The sequence below is a fragment of the Hirundo rustica genome, chromosome 14 (genome assembly GCF_015227805.2).
Source record: "Hirundo rustica isolate bHirRus1 chromosome 14, bHirRus1.pri.v3, whole genome shotgun sequence".
In the NCBI taxonomy this organism is placed as follows: Eukaryota; Metazoa; Chordata; class Aves; order Passeriformes; family Hirundinidae; genus Hirundo; species Hirundo rustica.
In genome coordinates, this window is record NC_053463.1 from 11,002,093 (window position 1) to 11,023,195 (window position 21,103).

The window sequence follows — 21,103 nt, forward strand, 5'->3', positions numbered from 1 at the left end:
GAGCCACAAGAGGGAAATCCCTCTGACAAGGATGCTCACCTAAACTTCCTGCCACTGGCTTTCAGTTCCCAGACAGCAGCCACATTTCCACATGGCACAGGACAGGGAGGACTAGTTTCTGAAGCACCTAAAGCAGCGATGTGTTTGTGCTTTGGCTGGTGAGGTTTGCTGGAATGTGCCTTCCAGGATTCATGGATTGCTCAGCCCCAGATTCCCTGCTGGTTGTAGTTTAGGTTCCTCACAAATTTTTGGCACACCCACCTCTCTCTCCTTCTCCTTAAGCTCTGCCTCTGTCTCCTTGACTTTGTTAACAAACATTTGTCTCATTTCTTCCTCTTTCCTCTGGAGCTCACTCAAGAACTCTTTCCTTTTGGTCTCGTACGTTTCTTGGAGGCTGGGGAAGAAAGCAAATGAAATCCAGACTCTCTGGACACTGATGAGTTAGTGATGAGAGAAATACAAGCCTGTCTGTGTTTAGAAAAACAGGCAGGGAAGGGAACATCCAAATCAGCGGCGAAGTTCAAACCCAGCGCTGGTATTTTCCAGCCCAGCACAGGAGATTTCACCTACAAAGCTCCCATTTTTGAGGGCTGTCAGTACCAAACTCTCACTCTAAATTGATGCTAGACACAAAGGCCACTCACCTGAAGGGCTGGCTGTCTGGATCTGTGTCCTTGAAACCCATCTCCTCCAGTTTGCACCTCCGGTAGAGCTCGTAGTGGCGGGTGTGGGTCTGCTCCCGCAGATCCTCCATGTTCACCCGAATCAGCATTTCCCGCAGCTTCACAAAGTCACAGTGACTTTCATTCTCCACTGGCAGGAGGGAAGGGACAAGTCAGCAAACTGCTGTGTGGTGGAGGAACGCAAGGGTACACGATTGACTCCAGATACTCGCATCCAGAGGAGGCTGGTGCCCTGCTCAGGGATCCTGCTGACCTTCCTACGTGCCGGCAGGAACGGCAATCCAAAGGCCAACCCACAAAAGGCACTGCTTATCACACGGCACCTTCATGCAGAGGTGCTGGTGGAGGGCAGAGCTGGGGAGGTGCCAGGGTTTGCCTGAGCACACAGGGGAGGTTTTGGGTGGGCTTGTGGCCCCTCACCTTGCACCACTCCCCACGGGTACTGCCGAGCTCGCACCAGCTTGTTCCCAACTTTCACCTCCTCCGTGCTGCCCACGACAGCGAAGGGCAGATGAGCCTGAAACAGAGCCAAGGGCAGGGACTCAGTGGATGGGGTAACCCTCAGAGATCTGCCTGACCCTTAGCTCCCCCTCACCCAGGCACAGGAGCCATTTCTATGAGTTGCCACTCGGAGCAATCTCTACTACAAACTGGGATTTTACTACAGAGAGCGGCGTCAGGCCACAGCACAGCTCACCAGCTGCTGCCTGGGCTGCACCAGCTGGAGAATACTGCAGGAACACCACGGTCATCACCGCTCTGCTCCATCCCCCTGTCAGGCTGTACCCGCCAGGAGCTGGGCACGCCCTGCCTTGCACAAAGCACAGGCAGGGACATCCACAGACAGGCAAACAGGCCTGGGCACAGCAGTGAGCGTGCAGGCACTGCAAGGGACACGTGCAGGATACGACGTGTGCTCGCTGCTCTCCGAGTCTGCAAAGCATCAGCACAGCCAGGAAACAGGACACCCTCCTCGGGATTGCACGGAAGGAGCCACCGAGGGGGTGCTGCAGCAGGGCAAAGCTGACAGAATCCTTCATGTTTAAAAAGAAATGGATCCAGAAGTGTGGAACTCGTAGAGAAGTGGCCAAATATATTTTCATTGGCGGAAGGAAGGGGGAAAAAAAAAATAAAGCCAAGCAAGTATGACTCCTGCTTTTCTCCCCAGTACACGCAGCTTGCAGTTATTTAAATAAGAGCGAATCCTCCAAATTTCTCATGGTTTCAGCCAAAAAGAACTATTACAGTGAAAACATATATCTAGTCCACCCAGAAACCAACTGGTGATTGAATTAAAAAAAGAGTGGTGGGAGGAAGGGTGCAAGAAAAGACAAAGCATTTAATCAGAAACAGCTATGCAGGAAAACGTTCATTTTGATGAAAAAGCTACTTTTGATTTATAAAATAAACATTTCAGTTGTTTCTACTGCCATAGCTGCACTCTGATTTGGGAGACAGGAAGCCTGAAAGTGTTTTTGCATGTGCTTCAATCAGGTCTGAATTTGATCTCTGAATTTCAAAAAAGACAGAATAGAGATTAAAAAATTTTCTTCTTTAAATTGAGTTTTCTCTGGTCAGCCTCCTTAAGTCACAATACTAATGTAAATCTTAACTGTCACATTTTATTCAAAGCTTCTTCTTCCTCAAACACAAAGTAGCCTAAGAAGAGACAGAATTAATTTTGAGGAAAGCACTTTTCAAAAATTCAATAAAACAAATTCTAGAGCTAAGTTGCTCCAGAGAACCCCCAGATTAAACATGAGCCACATTTTAATTAATTCTGCATGCAATGGCCTTTTGTATCTGTGAGACCCACAGCTCAACTTCCCAACAGATTCACTGTCTGGACATTCCCAATGAAACTTGCCCTTCAAATGTGTTTTTGTGCAGCAATTTAACTTGTCACAGCTTTGGGCAGCGTTACCCACATTCATCACGGAGTTGATCTCAGCCACTGCCTCATCGTCCGTGGGGAACTGATAGATCTGCACCCCATTGCTGACCAGCTCGCTCATGATCTTGATCTTGAACTTGTGCAGCTCGCTCTTGGAGATGGTGTCTGCTTTGGCAATAATTGGGATGATGTTCACCTGGAGCAGAAGGAAGGAAGGAAGGACAAACACACAGGTGAGCAGCTGTGTTGAGCCTGGGAGTGACCCAGATCCTGCCCCACTGGCTGTTTTACATCTCCTAAAATATCCTTGGAGCTCCATTTACACTGGAGCTGCAGCCCAGCTCAGCTGAACGCTAGAGGGAGGAGTTTTTCCAGGACTCACTTGGCTACAAGACTTCAGATAAACCACACAAGGAGCAAATCAAAGCCCCTGCTCTCGCCTGCGTGGTTTGTTACACATCGAGGGAGGCAGCCACGGTGAGTGTAGCTGTCACATCTGAGCTGTCACCCACCCACTCTGGCTGTGCTGACAGGATGTTTGACAAGACAAGTGTAAGGATGAAACGCACACTGAGCTGATGTGAAGCCTTCCCATGCTCAAGAGGAAAGAGCAGGGACTCCTTAGATGCTCTGACAGCAGCTGATGATCCTCTCCAAGGACTCCATGAGCTTCTTGGTGAGGATCACAACTTAGGTGTGCCATGTGGATTATATGGAGAAAGGTGCAGGGTGCTAAACAGCAGACATTTATTTTATGCTGTTCTTGCTCAGCTGTGGTTTCCTATCAGCGAGCAGTCACTATACCCCACACAACTTCATCCACCTGGGTTTCAAAGCCACACACAGGCTGCACAGAGAGGAGGTCTCACTGTGCCCAGAATTCACCAAGATCAAAAGAAAAAAAGGGCCACACCTCACATCTATTAGGAGTGATGGGGTTCATTATGGGCTCGTGCTTAAGAGAGCTACAGTGAGGCTGGATCTATCACAGGAACCTGGGCTGGATAATGCTGTCATGCCCAGAAAAGCCAAGTGTGATACTGCAAATCACTGCTTAAACAAACAGCAGAACTCGTCTGTCTGAACAGCAGCCAAATTCATAGCAGTGAAACATAAGATTTTAGACAAATAAGGGGAAAGCCTGATTTGACATCTAACATTTCCCAACAGCCAACTTTTTTCTGTCCTACAGAGCTGAAATTCATAGCAACCAGTTGGTCTCCAGTGGGTGCCATTTTTATTAAAATAAATGGCTTTGCTTTCCCAGCACAAGTTCTCTGTAGGTCAGTGTTTCTTCCATACTTCTTGGGTTTCCCCTGCACCACCGCTCCCCTGTCTCTGTTTAGTGGTCTAACACTCACTTAACACAAGAGCACTTACTTAACTCCAAACCGAAATAGTCTAAATTTACTCATTGCACATGTATCTGAGAGAATAAATTTCTCTTTTTCTCAGCCACTGACCTGACTCTTCTACCAAGGCCCACAGCCCCCCCAGAAAAGGCTCTCTGCTCACTCCACTGCTCAGCAGGTCGATGTCCTCATTATGAAGGTAAAAGGGCTGTGACACAGCTGGCTGTCTCCCTGACCTGCTAAGAGCTGAGGAGCCTTGGATTCACCATCTCCCACAGAAAATGGGCCAGCTCAGGGCTCACATCCCTTTTCAATCAGCCCAAGCAATTTCCTCTTCTTCTTCCAAGGGGCACCAGTTCAGCCCTGCTTCCACCAACGCAGGAGGTGCAGAGCCTGGAGCCTGGTGTAGCTTTCTAGCAGCAGAGGAGACAGGCTCTGTGCTCACCCCCGCGGCCTCAGCACTACTCAAAGAAAGCACAAACCAAGGCTGGTTCAAGTGCCCTCCACCAGATTCCTTGTCTTTTGAAAAGGCAACTCAGTGAACACCTGCTGGGACAGAGTTCACAACACCAAGGGATTTTACCAGTTGTGTTCCCAATAACCAATAGCCACATCAATACTGGGGAGGCATGGATATGGCATTTGAGTGTAGTCCTAAGTCCAGAATGGGCTCATTCCTTCACAGCACAGAGAAAGGGTGGAACAGTTTGGAAACAAGAAACCAGAGAGACATGAGGCGCTACTGAACTGCACATCTAATTCTACCTCCCCACAGCACCTCCCACACACCCACCTCCATGCAAAGGCCAAGTCTGTGGCACAGGAATTAGTGACAAACTGATACATTTCTAGCTAGAGAAGAAAAGTCACCTCTTCTCCTGAACAGGTTTTAAAAGCCCAGTAAAAGGAAGGAATGCCAGAACTACATGAGGTTTCTCTGTCCAACTCTTTTTACACAAATAAGGTTGATTTTGGGTTGAAGGCAAAATCCTAGAGCAACATTCCTGTACCTCATGGTGGAAGAGTAATATTCTCTATTTAAAGATCGAGTAATAAAATCATGCAGTTGACTACTGGCGTGTCGCCCCACTGAATATGACAGGGGTGCAGTGTCCCCTTCCCTGTCAATCCATGTGCTGGAGCTGCAATTATGACTAGAGGAAGTCTGTGCTTCAGACAGGACACGGCACTCCCATTCACACGACAAAAATGCACCTCCTTCTCAAGTCTTTCTGACCAGAGCTGCTTCTCATCTCCAAAAATAAAACTTATAAGAACTTGTCATTTGGTAGAAAATAATTTTGCTGATGCAATAAGACTGCAGGCATTTCTGTCTTGTGAAATACAGCTGAATTCTTCCCCATCTCCACACTGTTCCTGAACGCAAGTTGCAGTGAAGCCAACAGGCAAATCCTACTTTGGAAGCCAAAGAGCTGAGGCACAGGCTGCCTGAGGCATCCCACCTGCCTAGGCTGTGTCGTCTCAGGGAGGGCAGGCAGTTAGCCACAGCTCACAGAGCACATGCTGACCGAAAACCAGCCGGGGACAAAGCAGAGAGCTCCAGGAGCCTTACGGCTGCTCACACTGTGCCACCATTTCCCATGACACGGCTGGGTTTTAAATCAATAAATCGCCTTTTCATCTGACACGAATGCACTATTATTTATCTCCTTATTTTTCCAGGTTAAACCCAGTGGGAAGTCTACACCTGTCAGGCCCTATGTGCTTCCCACTAGCAGCCAGCCGAATTCCATCTACCTACAACCACTTCTGAAGATGTTTCTGCTCTCTGGCTGTACCTAAATACCCCAGATAATAGCTGGCCATAAGCTCAGCCAAACAGATATTGTCTTACAGTACAGCAGATTTTGTTCACAAAACAGCTTTACCCAGAAGGGATTTCGTAAATTTTTCACTAAAAGCAGGACTGGTTATTGAAATTGTCACAGCCTGCCCAGGAGCACACCTCATGCCACCTGTGGGCTAAAGCAAAGGTGGAACTGAGCCTTGGTCCTACAAACTCCCTGTGAAACCAGTCCCAGAGGCTGAGCCAGCAGAGCACAGAGCAAAGCACTGCCCCTGAGGTACCTTCCACCTCAGAGTGGAACAAGGGCCACACACAGCTCTCCAAGGAGGGCAGGCTCAGGTGTGCTCACGCAGCCAGGCACGGCTCCCCTGCTCAGTAACCACTCGCTGCTCCTGTCCACAGACAGCAGAACTGCCTGGGCTTGCTGACACCCTGCTTCCCTCTGCCCTCACACCAGCCCCCAGCACAAATGGTTCATTTGCAGTGGGGAAGGGGCACAGCACTGCCAAGCACAAACCCTCAGGGAATGCCTGGAAAGCACCCTGATGTCCTGGGATGACACCAGTGCAGAAATGCAACATAAATCCCAGATGCCCAGAAAACGTCAATGGGCTCCACTTGCTTATTCATTCCCATGTGCCCACTTGTGTGAGGCCACCACAGCATGAAATCCAGGATGTTCTCATGCTGTGGCAAGAAGGGGGATGAGAACAAAAGCATAAAATGGCTCCAGAGACGGCTATTAAAGGGGAAGTTTGGAAATATAAAAAGTTTCCCTGTGCACAAAGTTTTCATCTGTGCGCAAGTACAAAGGATTTATTTTGGTACTACCAAAGGACCACATGAAAGGCAACCACAGGGAGATGTGAAAAGTAGGGAATGAGAAGGAAAGGAGAGAAATGTTTTGTGGGACCACCAGCACGAAGGGGAATAGTGAAAAAGCTTTTCTCCAAAAATATTTCTGGGAGTATGTAATGCTGGCACTGTACCAAGAGACAAAAGTTTATTAAGGGAAAGTTTTCAAATTCCTGATGAAGTCAGTGTGACAGCCACTAGAGCTACAAACAGCCCACTGCAATGGGAAGCCAGTGCCTGCCCTGGACTGGGGCCAAGGAAAAGCAGGCCATGAGCCCTAGGTGGTAAGGGCAAGCAGCAGGGACTGCACGATGGGAACTCAACCCACCAGGGAAGTCCAGCAGAGCTGCATGTGAACAACAGCCAAGGAAGAGAACGTTCCCCCAGTGTAATCCAGGGGATCCCCAGGTCCTGCAGGGTCCCACCTGCCAGGCCTGTCCCTCTGTAGGCTGAACAGCATCTGCCACCTGAAAGGAACCACCCTGCTGCTAAAACACTGCTCTGAAAGACAGGATTCCTATGACCTTGAGAATTCCTCACCATACCTACAGTTTCAGAGGATACTGTGATCTCCTATCCAGATCACCTGGCACTGCCAGCAGTGACAGCTCACACACTCCCTGTGCACCAGCACACACAGCCAACGCTTCTCAGCACTGCCCTTAGGACAACTACAGTGCTGGTGGCTCTCAGCCCCTCTGTCCCTGCTGACAGGTTGGGACAGCAAAAGGGACTCCACAATTGAACTGCTGAAGCTGGAAAGCAACCTCACCTGCACACCCAACTGAGATGCAGCTGATGGCTTTGATAAGTATCAGCTAATCTGAGTAAGTTTCTTACAGTAGAGGGACACTCTGGAATTTACTCAACCAACTGGAAAACGGGCTTTCCCACACATTCTTTGGGAAAGTCGGTGAGAAAACAAGCACAGGACCTCAACAGCCACCAGGCCAGCCAAAGCTTTACCAGAGTTCTAAGAATGGCTCAGCTGCCATGCAGGAAGGAGCCCAGCAATTGCACGGAAGGAACAAAACCTTCCACATGACAATCGGTACCAACAGAAGCATTCCAGAAAGAGGGACCACAGTCTCCAACCCCCTACCTTGCTATCCAGCTTCTTCATTGTCACCAGGTCCAAGGACTTGAGCGAGTGCCCGGTGGGAGTGATGAAGTAGAGGCAGACGTGAATCCTCGTGTCGTGGTAGTTGAAGAGAGACCGGCGGATTTTCAGCTCCTCTTGCAAATAGTTTTCAAACTGCGTATCAATGTACTCTACGATTGGCCTGTAACTAAAACCATCCCATTAGCAAACCAGCTACTGGAGCACAAATTAAACCATCTAAAGGCAGAAGGAATTCTCCTAGACATTCCATGATATCACTTGAAAACAAGTTATAAGACAAACAGTTTAGCTTTACAATGGGAAAAGCATGGTGTTTACACACAGATCTTATAATCCAAAGGTTGCTGGAGATTCTTGAGGCTGCACTGCAAAGTCTAAGGGCAGCGGAGCACGGAAAGATGACTACTTCCCCATATCAAACTCTGCCTGAATTTCAGGGCTCAGCCATCTGTCTCTAGCAATGCAACATGACCAGAGAGACACCTTGGAATCCCAGAAAGCCTTTACCTGGGCCTTGAACAAGATGTCTGTATAGTTAAATGAGACGGGTTCAAAACAGATAATTCCTGACCCTGCTCTGAGGACAGCTGCTTAACAGCTGATGCTCCTGGAGGACAGCAATCTCTGCTGGAAACACCTCCTGTGACCTCTATTTTTGCCTTTTTGCCCTCTACCCTTTGTCCCCAGAACCAGAGCCACTACAGGCAGCGACCCCTTTAACAGAGACACAGACAGCTCTGCAGTACTGCAAGGGGAACTGCAGGCAGTCAACGTCCAAGCACGAGGCAAGCCCAGAAATGCCGAGCAGATGGCACAAGACCTGCCTTTCGTCTTTATTTATCTGATCCCCAAATCCAACCGCATCCACAATGGTCAGCTTCAGGTGCACGTTGCTCTCCTGCAGGTCGTAGGTGCGCGGCCGCAAGCGAACCGCGCTCTCGTAGTGACTGGCCTCCTCCGTCTCAAACGTGGTGTTGAACAGGGTGTTCATCAGCGTGGATTTCCCAATGCCAGTCTCACCTGGGGAGGACAAATCTTCAGCTCACTGCAGCGTGAATTTGCCACAGGTACTTCAAAGCACGTTAATTAGAGAACTAAATTCCGCTGTGGGAGGTCACCACGGATCGCTCGTGGACAGATGTGTAATTGTCACACAGGTGTCTGCCTTCCTGAAGGCCTCCCATGCTTAATGCAAACAACACAGAGCACTTGGGTCTTGTCCCCCACAATCACACTGTTCCTTTCCATGACCCCTGACTTTGGGATTCTGCACTAGAGAAGCTGTGGAGAGGACAATTTTAGTAGCCATTGAAAGACACCTGGGATGCATCACAAAAACATCTATCCCAGAATATTTGGCTGTTTGTGAGCCAGAAAGGCTTTGAACTGCTGTTCCTGGTGATGAAACAAGACTGATATTTTCCAGTTTGGCCTAGAAGACGCCTCATTTAAATTCCTTATTCACTACACACAGCCCTGTTGGTCATGGGGGTAAAGAGAGGCAAAATTCAAGGAAATAACCTTCTACTCTGCTCATTTTCCAGGCAGTCCATCCTGCTACCACTTCAAAGACAGGTACTGCTGAGGAGCCCTACAGCAGATACACCAGTAGGAGAGCAGAAGGGTGGGAAAGGTTCTGCTCTACACAGGTGCCATGTCTGCTGCCAAGGAATTTTGACTCTCTCCTTCTTCCAGCACCTCAGGCTCTGATCTTCACAGGAGAATAAACACTTCAGAGTGGGGCAGAGGTGTGCACTGCTTCCTACCAGCTGTGGCTAAGAGTTGTGCAAGGAAATAAAGCCAGCTGGCACTCTAGATTAATCTGAAAGCAGAAGAATTTGCTTCCTGATGTAAGCTACATTCTCCTGTTCAGCTGTGGGCACTGTTGGGAGTAGGAACCAGCAAAGAGGGTGGGGCTTTTTCTCTCTTGTCCAAAAAAAAAATTTTAAGAAAAGCTAAATGAGAATGTAGGAATATCCATTCTGGTACCCTCAAGAATTACACTAATTAAAAACATATTGACCTCTGCTGCAATTACCCTTCTGCTAAGAACAAATCTGAATTACAACTGCGGTTTCAGCCATACTTTCTTTTTATTTGTGGTGTGGATATGCAAAAGTGGCTTGGGTACGGCCCACCTTGTGTAAGTTGTCAGGGTGTCACTGCACAGTCTGTACAAAGCCATGGGAGCTGCTGTCTCTTGATGTATTTCTGCTGGTCCAGCAGGTTACAATACTTCAGACCCCATACAAGAACAGGCCAAAGCAAAAATGATGCTCCTCTCACCACTGAAAGGAGCTGGTCTCTAGCACTCCAGCCAGTACTGCCTGCTAGATCACATCAATACCAAAATTAAAAGCCAAGAATATAATGAGGTTATTTTAAAGTCAATAGGGAACACTCCCCCTCCCTTTCCAAGCCCAGAGATGACCATGCTTCATGCTCTCTGACACCTGGGAAAGCACTGACTAGGCACAGCTCAGACACAAAGCCCTTGTGCCCAGATTTGGGGTGCAGGCTTACACTCAGAAATGACCAGGTTATCAACAGCAGCTCTCACATAACCCATGTGCATCTAACTGTATCTACCTAGACATCAAACCCAGCAAAAGCTTCTCGTGCCAGCCACCCCAATTTGCCTCTGGAAATATTTAACTTGCCATATACAGCTTCCTTTGATCCTTCCTATTGCAAAGCTATTGCAGCAGGGATGATGAGCAATACCCCATTTACAGTCTACAGAAATTCTCCTGGTTTGACTCAATGTGTTATTTTGGCATTTCTGACTTGCTTAAGTCACTGCCAAGGCTCGTGGCATAGCAGGACCCTCAAGAAATCCTGGTCCCAACCTCCCCCCATGCCTGTTTGCAGAGGACTGTGCTCACCCACGCAGAGGATGTTGAAGCTGAAGCCTTGTGTGACAGACTTGCTGACCAGCTGATCGGGGAGGCTGTCGAAGCCCACATGGCCCCCCAGGGAAAGGCTCCTCTTCTCTTCATTCTGGCAGGGAGAAGAAGCCAGATTAGCAAACTGCACTGAGATGGCAAATCAGACTGAGACCAAGATCACCCACCCTCCTGGGCACTGCAAAGCCCAGCAGTGCTCTCACGAGCTTGTGCTTGGCACACCACAGCACAAACCCCCAACAGCCACCAACAACAGGAGAGGGTGTGAAACACAGCGTCATGGGGAGCTGGGAGAACTAAAGCTACCAGGCTCCAAAGTAAAGAAAACACTAGTGTGAGCTTCAACTGCATGCAGCTGGGAGAGATTAGCAAAGGAAAACCTACCACGGTGTGTTTCAGCGCTTATTTCTCTTTAACTTTTTTTTTGTATTTTATTTTTTTTAACCCTCCAGCTGTGAATTCTGCTTGACAGACTCTGCATTTTTCCCTGAGTATTTGTCTTTCCCGCTGTGCTATTGCCACAAGCAGCGAGGTTTGTTCACTGAGGTGCTGGGGGTGCTGGTGGCACAGGAACCCTCTTGCTTTACCATCTGCGACCACAGAGCTTTCCACTGTTCCTCTGCTGTTCCTGTTCCTGCCTCCCCCGTGTGCACTTTGCTCTCCCTTCTGTTTCCTCCCTCCCCCAGAGAAGATGATCACCTGTGGAGGCTTTGCTTAGGAACTAAGACAACAAAATCCGAGGAGACCGCGGTTCTATGACCCGTGCTAAGCAGAAAGGCAGAGCAGAGCAGCTATAAAGTCCAGCAAAGAGGAGCTGACAGAAGGGTAATTTCTCCTTCTAGTGGCTAAAAGCAGGAAAGTTTGGAATTTCACCGGATGCACACCTCTCCGCACAACTAAGACATGATGTCTGAACCCAGGGACCAGACCACCATCCCTGGAGCCCCTCATGCACTCTTACCCACCCATGGAAAAGCAAGGAGACAGGACTCTTACCCACCCATGGAAAAGCAAGGAGACAGGACGATTCATTCACCCTCACGGTTTCTTTGGTAATTGGTTTTCCTGTTTTTCTTAATCACCAGCACACATAAAAGATGGGAATGGAAAAAATGTCTGCCCTTGGTTTGGCCCTGGTTCTTCTGTCTGATCCTGACAATTTCAACTTAATGTCCCAGCACTAAGACTGAGAGACAAGGGCATCCCTGAGAAGAGCCTAAGCTGCCAGCCAAACTTAAATGAAATCAAGAGGAAAATAAACGATGTGATAAGCCTTGCATATTGCTCTGTGCCTGCAGTAAGACTGCTAAACAAAACACAAACCTTTGTTCAACTGCATCTTAGTTAAAGCTGCCTTTAGCTCTGCTTTTGGTAGAACAAATATTCTCAGCCTTGTAAAATAAACCATTTAAATCACAAGAACAACTTGTGAATGGCTGAAACAACTTCTATGCCTCACACACAAACTTTCTGGCTGTTCCTCTTAGCATTTTTTACCCACTTTCAGATTATTTTGTCCTGAACAAAAACACAATTGAATCATAGCTGGGCTCCTGTGATCCATCCTATTCTGAGCAATCAGGATCAATCACACTCACTAACTTAGTAGAAAGAGCAATCATTTAAAGTTTCCATGTGTAACTGATGTCAGCAATTAAGGTTTTGAGATGGCCAGAGTTCAGGTGAACTAAAAATAAAAACGGCCCCTAAGACAGGGGGAATTCCAAGTTTAACTTTCTTCCATTCACCTGTCAGCACAGGGAGATGCTACAATTCAGACTCCAGGATACAGGGTGTTTTAGGAGTGAATCTGTGCTGCTCCAGTCAGCTGAATGCTGAGCTGTGGATCTCGCATGGGGAGGAACAACCGCACAACTCAGACCCCAGGATACAGGGTGTTTTAGGAGTGAATCTGTGCTGCTCCAGTCAGCCGATGCTGAGCTGTGGATCTCGCATGGGGAGGTACAACCACACTGGGAGGGGGAACCTGGGACACGTGTGTGCTGGGAGAAGACTCAGAGCTGATTTGGTCTGGTTTCCCCTTCAGGAAGAGGCTGTCAACAAGGTGCAGGAAGCCACTGCAGGCACCAGTCGAGCTCGGGGGGGCTTCCTCAGGCTCTCAGCCCAATCTCTCAGCCCCTGCTTCTCATCTTCCCCGTGTCCCTCCGAGCCACCACTTTACAGAGCTTAAAATGCCAGTTCCCAGCTCTGCAATGCAGTGACAGCCGAGCAAGCTGTTCCCACAGAAAGTCACCGAGTTTGACGGTTACACTTTGCGTCTTTTCATTTTAAATAATAAACAAAAACAAGCAAACAAAAACACAAACCAGAAGCCTGGAATGACATTTTGGATGGGAAATAAATAAAGGCTGCCGATGGCTATGATTAGGCTGAAAGTGCCTGAGGCTGGGAGGAGGTTTCCAGGCAACAGGCAGCACCACTGCTCGAGGTTTTAAAATAGGCTCCAGCCAGGCAAGGCTGCATTGAGAACTCAGTCATGCCTTGGCTGCAGGAAACCCAAATGCATCCACACAGGGCTTTTTCTCTGCTTTTCTTGGCACTCGGTTGCTGTTCACTACAGGACAGGAATACACCTACTCAGAACTGCTCACCGTCTCTCAAAGCTGCTGAACCAATGAGCCAAACTTCGGTGGAATAATTTTTGCCAGTGACCTTGAAATGCAATTTCCTTTATTTCTGTAAGCAGCAGAAATAACCTGGTTCAAGTTCAAGGCGCTGCTGATACCAAAGCAGAAAACCATTTGCTGCACTTGCAGTGTGTTCAGCTGTCATTCAGCTCCAAAGGGATTTTGCTGTGTTAGGATAAACAATGGCAGCAGCTGCTGGGAAGTAATAAGACTAGGAAAATAAAGAAAGGGAGGAAAATGTTTTCTCTGTTCTCTTCTTTCCCTCCAATCCATTGAGCCTGGAAACCTGACAGCCTTGTGAATACAGCCACTACTTCTGCTCACGTGTGGAGTTTGGTGTGCGGTCCTGCGCTGGAGAGGAACCTGCCCACACCCTGATGAGCAGCCCCAAATGAGCAGCTCCCACATGCCGGGGGGCTCAAGGGCAGCTTCAAACAGGTCACCTGCTAGTAAAGACAAGGTCACACTCCAAATAGAAGCAGCCAGCCTGCCACACTCAGCATAAATAATCAATCCGGAACACAAACGCTGCAATAAATGAGGGCAGCAGTAATGCAGCAATGTGTGTGTGTGTGGAAGGGGTTGTTTGTGTTTTTGTTGGTTTTAAACAAAAGCGAAGGATTTCAGGGGAACTTTCTCCATACTTTGTGCCAGCAATGAGACTGCCTTTCAGCATAGGAGCTGGGCAGGTCATATGGCAGAGCCAGATGGGATCAGCCCTGCCAAGAGCCAGGCAAACACAGCCCTGCCCTTTCCACTTGCACTGGTCCCTGCAACACTCCTATCCCCCACAACACTCTGTGAACCAGGTCTCTCCATCTCACAGCCCGTAGAGACAACTCTGCTGCTTCTTACCAGCAGGACCCCATCCTGGGGCTGCAAATAACCACGAGGCAGCCAACCTCTCATCATTACACAACACGATAATTAAGAGTCTGCAATGGCTCCGGGTGGGAACTCTCACCTCAAATAGCATCTGCAGCCCTGAACATCCCTTCTTGGGTCATTAATAACATCCTATGATGGGGCAGCTACCAGGGTTTTACTTGCAGTCTTTGAACATGCTCTCCAAGGATTTCTGTGCCTTGAGCTGATCTTGAGGCTTGAAGCAGAGAGCCAAGGGGATAAAGCATATTTTGAATCTGGAATTTTGTGGGAAATGAAAGATTCATCATAAGAGCAAGAATTTATGTATTTTCAAGTCTTTTAAACGTTTTCACAAATGTTCTGTCCAGGAAACAGGCACAGAAATGGCATCTGGGGGCACGGCCACAGGAACAGCCATCCCAGAGGGACATCAATCTTTAGCTCTGGTTTGACAGCAACATCACAGAGCCCCTTTCTTAGCATGCAGCGGAAAGACAGACCTGTCCTTGGTAGCACAGATGGACACATTCAGCTGAGCACCATGAGAACCGAAACAAAGCCTCCAACCACAGTGCTTCAAAGGCACTGCCAGGCACCAGGCACCGCAGCTCCTGGACACACCCTGCATTTGGGATGCACAATGGCACACCAGCCCATTCCTGTGGCCACAGCAGCACAGAGCTGCCCAAGGAGCCAAAACCTGCACTTCAAACCCACATTGGCTTCCGAGCCCATCCCCAGCAGGGCTGCCAAGGCTGTGCCCTGTGGCAAGACCGCAGGGCTGGCAGGAAGATGGAGCAGCTGGCCACAGACCACATCCACTGCAGATGATATGTTATTTGGCCCTTTACTGCAAGTCAAATGAGAAAAGGCAGCAGAGAAACACAATCAGAGAGACCAAATCCAGATCCCCATAAGAGGGTCAACACAGCATCACATACTAATTAGGCTCTTCTTCATAGACAGTGATTAAAGAAACCTGTGGGAAGTGCACAGGTTACAGCTTCAAACTGTGTGCCTATGATTCTTCAAAAAATAAAAACCCGATCACAGTTTCTCTTCATGCTTCACCTCCAAATTAGCATCAGTTTCACTCTGCGTCATTACATTTTTCAGCAGCTTGTTCCAGGAAAAGTGGATTTACCACTGCCTGCACAACCCAGGGGAATGTCAGCAGTGGGACCAGCTCCACGTTCAGCTGCCCCTCAGCTGCAGAGTGCTCCTAGCTGGGGCTCCTGGTGCAGAGCAAAGCAGCTTACTGCTTTTAGATGTGCTGCTCCTGCTCCCTTTGCTTTCACCAGGAGCACTATAAACAGAGTGGACCTCGTATAGAGAAGATCATTCTGATATCAGTTGGTTAAAAAAAAATAAAAAAATCTCTAAAGTATCATCTTTCAATTAATCCCACCACAAAATTCTCCTTAGTGACAAATGCTTGCATTTCCTGTCTGAGACAATCCTTGGGATTTTTTTCCTGAATGATGCAGGTGAAAGCATATGGGTAAACAAAAGCGTAATTGAATGCCACAATCATAAACGGTGATGCTTATTTTTTTAAAACGGTGATAGTTATTTTTAAGAATCTGGCATGATGGGACTTGTAATGTAAACCCTGGGCCCTGCTTCATCAGTGTACAAGCAACTGGTGAATAAAACCAAGAGGGAAAACAAAAAGTCACATGGTTAGCTGATAAACAGTGATGACTCCTGGATGTATACCCTGAGGGATAGCACAGAACTTTTCTGTATCTGAGCTGCCCTTTCCCATTTCCATGGCTCAAAAAAACGTAAGTGAGAAAGATGAACAGCTGACATTTTCCAAGGCTGAACAGCAAAGACCCACAGGGAGAGAAGGAAGGAAATTAAGTTCTCTTTTCTTTCTGCTACATGAATAGGGCTTACACTTGAGCAGTGACCTTCAACCCAAAGGCATCTGCTGCTCCCAAACACTCCCTCCAGTACCTGTGCACCACCAGCCTGGGATCTGTGGCCAGGCTGCAGCTCTCCACATGCCAGCCCCACACAGGGAGAAGCTTGTGTCTTCCTAAAGCACTAGGCAGCTGTATTTCAGGTCCTTCTCTTCCCAGAGTTTTCCCAATTACATTTTACACACACACTTAGAAAACACAAAGAAGCAACAACACGACATCTGCATGGCACTCTTCCACAGCACTTCAATTCCCACTACTGAGGGACCATTTTGTTTCTAAATTCCTCAATCCTGGATGTCACCTTCACCTCACACCATGACAAATCCTCTGGTGCTCTGCAGCCTGGGTGCAGGCATTATCTGTGTCACACCACTGCCTTGCAGCAGGTGATTCCCAGAGGAGCATTGCTTTGCCCTGCAGGGAACACGTGGACATGGAGCGCCAGGCACACACAGACCCTGTCCCCTCCCATTTACACTCAAACCAACACACAAGGAAAAACCAGCGCTGGCAGATTGCAGGTTCCTGACCAGAGTGACGAGGAGAGGAGCAGGAGGAAGAAGGAAGGCTCCCCAAACGCTGCCAGGCACAGCCACGCTGCCGCTGCAGAGCTGCTGCAGGGGCTGGCTCGGCACCCGGCACAGCTGGGAACTGCTGCTGGGCACAAAACAATGACTTCACCCTCTTGATGCCACATCCACAATCCACAACAGTGCGTGCAACACAAAGATTAATACATGTACCAGTGGGGTTTGTAGGATGCTATTCCCTTGTCTCCTGCATGGAAAGACATGGAATCAGGAAATCATTCCATACTGATGCAGGGAGTCTCATTTTGCAACTTTGAGCAGAGAAAGGACTGAGTGGTATTTGGCTGTTTATCCAGTCCAAGCAGAGCAAGCTGGTCCCAGGTACAGGCTCCTGTGTGCTGGCACTGCCTGGCCCCTCTCAGGCTGGGCACTTCAGGCAGCAGTTCCACAAACCACGGAACAGAGAGGGGCTGTTTCAGGGTCCAGCACATGCAGGTCCCCAGCCCAACCCCACAACTGCCCCCAAATGCCCACCACTGCAGAATTCCATACAAAGGCACTTGTAGTTATCACCATTGCACAAGCACACTGAGTCATGGAGCAGTTGAGTACTTGCCTAGAGACTTTTGGGCAAACAGTGTCAGAAGCCAAATTCAGCTTCTTTGTCCAAGCAGGCACTCCCTAGGGCTTGGCCAGCTTCTGGATCAATGCAGGAAAATTTGACAAATTACCTCTCTCTGGAGAATCTCTCCATCTCTGAATGCTGGCTCAATAAATGCCACTTGACATTTGCAAAGCGACAGCAGTGAGTAGAGACTCATGTTTCCACGAAGAAAATCTCTTTTGTCTAGCTCAGAGCTGAGGGGCAGTTAACAGCAGCACCACACCTCATGTATGAAAAACACCTCTGTGGTGTGAGCAACATTCAAAACACTCACTAACACACATGAAAATATTACCTGTCTTGTACTCCCAGACTAATGACTGACTATTAGATGCATAACAGCATCAGTGAATGAGATTGCACTTTGCAGCCTACTAAGCAGGAGATGGTTCAAGAGAGGTAATGAGACCAGATTTTACAGTGAGAGGATTCTGAGCATAGTAGAGGGCTCAACAGAGGTGGAGTAGGCATGACCTTGTGTGTGGGTGCCTTTGGCACTGGAGACAAAACGAAGCACACTCAGCTGGGGCTGGCCAGTGGAGCTCTCAGCACCTCTTAGGCTAAAATCATCACACCTAAATGGCACCTAATCTCAAGGAGATTTGCAAAGTGCAAGCACACACCCAGTTCTGAAAATTTTCAGTTAATCTTAAGCACGGGCTTAAAATTTCAGATCCTCATCGTGGAGCACTTAATAATAGGCTGGGGAAAGAAGAAAGGAAGAAAAAACAAGACCACAGGTGTGGGGTTTCTGCTGATTTACCACTTGTCTTACAACACCAACAACGGAAGATTAAGAGCTTCATCTTCTCTGCTGCCTCCTGCTCGTGCCCACTCTGGTGGTGGTACATGGTCAGTCAACCAGGATGCATCAGAGACCATGAGCCTTCTATGCCTGTGCAGGGAGGGCAACAGTTGTTTCTCCCTGTTGTAGCAACCTGAAAGAACTGTAAAAGGTAACGTGGTGATGCCTAACACTGCTCTTCCCTCCAGCAATGGCAGGGCAGAGCCCCAAGTGCCTTCCCTTCCTTCTTTTTCCAACATGCAGTACACAGGAGGACAGCCACATCTAAGCCAGCTCTCTGTGCGTGGGATGCCATGCCAGCCAGCCATCTCCAGTTGCTGCACGCTCACAATGAGCTTCCAGCCTACACTGGAGTCCCCCCAAAAAACCTTACGCTAAACCAACACAATTCCCAGCCCTCTCCTCTTCCCCCTCACTAAATCGCTCTTCTAAGAATGCCAAGAATTTTCCCAGACACTCAAGCCTTTATTCATATCCCTCCTGGCTCCCAGCTGCACTCAAGGCAGGCAAAAACATCACTGAAGAAACCACATATGGAGTCACCACCAAGACATGCCAAGTAAACATTAGAGCCATTTTATATTACAGAAGCAAGAAGGCTCAAAAACTGAGGTTCTTGCCTTGCCTCCATTTTTAAAAGCTCCTCACAAACTTTAAGACCGGCAAGTGACCAGCGAGTGCATTGTGAAGTGCAACGCTCAGCACCCACGGAAAACAAATATTTCAAGACGTCACTGGTCCGGTGCCAACGTTTCACAATGTGCCATGTGCCCCAGGGCAGTCTCAGGGAAGCCAAGGCTCTGCTGCACACCAGCAAAACCAGCGCTGAACACACACTGCAGCCTCCTCCCATAAGCAGGTGCACAGGGATTTCAGCGAGAAAGCCAAGCTCCTTTGAAGGGAGGAACTCCTTAGGCAAACTCCTTAACTGCTTTCCTGCATCCAAGGAACTGGTGCCAGAAGGTGTCTGGATTCCTGCGGCACACCTTGGGCTGTGTCCCAGCAACCAGCCGGATGCGGGGCACTCCCAGAGCCAGGCAGGAGCAGGGACCTGCACGCTCCACGTGCTCCCCTTCTGCACCAGCCTGCTCCCTTCAACACCGGTGAGCACACAGCTGAACCGAGGGCACTGCCTTCAGCTTCACTTCAGCCCCAGCAGTCTTTCCTCCTTCAGAAAATACACAACAAACCGCAGAACACAAAACAAAAATCCTACGCACATCTACAGAATCAAACGGCACGGGCTTAAAACATCATTTTTTGCTGATGCTCAGAGCCAAGTCCCAAGGGAGAGTAAAGCTCCTCATCTTCTTACACCATGCACATCCAAAATGATCCATTCACAACCTGTGAATGCAACATCAGTTTTAATTTTCTGCAAACAAACTGACTGGTTCTGGCTTAAATTCCTCCTCTTTTTTACACCACAAGCAAAATTCCCACATGCTTCTTTTCTTAAGCTGTTATTTAGTGATTTCTCTATAACAATTATAGAGCCTAATTAATTAATTGTGAGGTCTTTCCTAATCAAGAGAGGATTAAATGGGCATTTTGTCTCTATCATAAGTCCTGGATGAGAGTTTACCACAGAGCAAAGCAGGATTTACCAGGCATTATGTACACAGTGTTGTGCAAACGTGAAAACTGCCTTTGAGAATAAGGAAAGTTGGTTAAAATAAAGAAAGCTATGGGACCAAAAATGAAAGACATTTCCTCCAAAATGACCCTAAAGGATGAGAAAGTTCAGCTCCTCGGCAGCCTGAGAATTCCATCCCCCACAAGCTATTCAAAACCAAGCAAAGTCCAAAACACAAATAAAACTTTTTAAACAGACTGGGGAAAAAAAAAAAAAAGATCCTGAAATACAGACAAACAACGCTACTCAACACTGCCCTAGTCAGTTTCTTTTAAAAATTATTTATTCAGAAGCTGCTGAGGCTTTTCATTTAATGGACTTCCCAATTAACCCTATCAGGAGCCTAATCTCAGCACCTCATCTAGTACAGACTTTCCCCAAGTTCACCCAAGGCAGTGATGCATTCCCAGTTCATATCCAGCTGCTCTAAGCTGAGGAATCTCTCTGGTTTCCCAGCATCCTTCCATGAGGAAGAGGAGACACTTGGCAAACACAAGTGGCTGTGGGACAAAGCCAAGAGATAAACTGAGTGCCTACCCTTAAGGACTAGAATGAAAAACGTTTGGAGCAGTTTAAAAGAAGTGTTGAAGAGAGGAAAAAGGATCTGGATCCCCATCACTCCAAACAAGCCGTGCTGGATAGCAGTCACCAAGATTATTTGCTTTAGCTACCACTTAAAATAAACAAGGCTAATTCCCACATACACTTCCAGAATTTATTGCCCAATTACAATAAATACTATTATCCAGTATATTTTTAGAGAGGGGAACAGATATAATGGGAACTCAAGAGCATTTGGTCACCACTGTATGCTTTTTCCCAGTTTGCCTTATGCAACCATCCCACAGCATCTCCACAAACAGATCTTCCAGCTACTGAAGCTACCACATCTTCTTGTAATAATGCCTGGAAAACATTAGGAAGAGAATATCCCACAATATACCACAGCTACTCTGCTCCTCTGAGGGCTAAACCAGTCATCATACTAATAAGCTGACTGCTATATATCCTATTAACACGTGCCTCCAGAAAGCCTCCAAGTGTATTAGCACAGAATACCTTGAATCTGAAGAATCAAGGCAGCGGAAAAAAAGGAAAAGAAAACCTCTATTTGAAAAATACACGCAGCAAAAAGATAAGCTGAAAGGACTATTTGTTCTGTATGAAAATACAGAATAAATCTATATTTAGGAATATGAGCTGGAAGCATCTTTGCTGCAGGAAAAGGGAAGGGGGAACGTTGCTGGGATGCCAGCTGCCAGCCTTCCTCGGGCAGCGTTTTCTCGTGGCAGAGCTGAAAGCCAGGATCAGTGTGGCTCAGGATGGAAGGCTGCTGTAAGCAGGGTCTGACCCAGAGGCCTGGCAATGCCCTTCTGTCCCCACACTCCGGGCACCCCGGGAA

General features: G+C 48.0%; 1 protein-coding gene across 3 annotated transcripts in view; it reads right to left on the minus strand.

Moving 5' to 3' along the window:
* The window catches only part of SEPTIN8 (septin 8), a 34,939-nt gene that overhangs the window by 7,954 nt on the left and 5,882 nt on the right, over positions 1 to 21,103 (minus strand). For 2 of the 3 annotated variants that reach the window (XM_040077976.1, XM_040077977.2), the window contains exons 2-8: positions 10,600 to 10,714; positions 8,539 to 8,734; positions 7,694 to 7,880; positions 2,612 to 2,773; positions 1,104 to 1,200; positions 645 to 813; positions 262 to 394 (exon numbers count right to left, since the gene is read on the minus strand). In XM_040077976.1, the coding sequence (XP_039933910.1) occupies positions 262 to 394; positions 645 to 813; positions 1,104 to 1,200; positions 2,612 to 2,773; positions 7,694 to 7,880; positions 8,539 to 8,734; positions 10,600 to 10,714 (1,059 nt within the window). The remainder of the gene's footprint in view (positions 1 to 261; positions 395 to 644; positions 814 to 1,103; positions 1,201 to 2,611; positions 2,774 to 7,693; positions 7,881 to 8,538; positions 8,735 to 10,599; positions 10,715 to 21,103) is intronic. The other variant, XM_040077978.2, reaches the window with a different exon arrangement.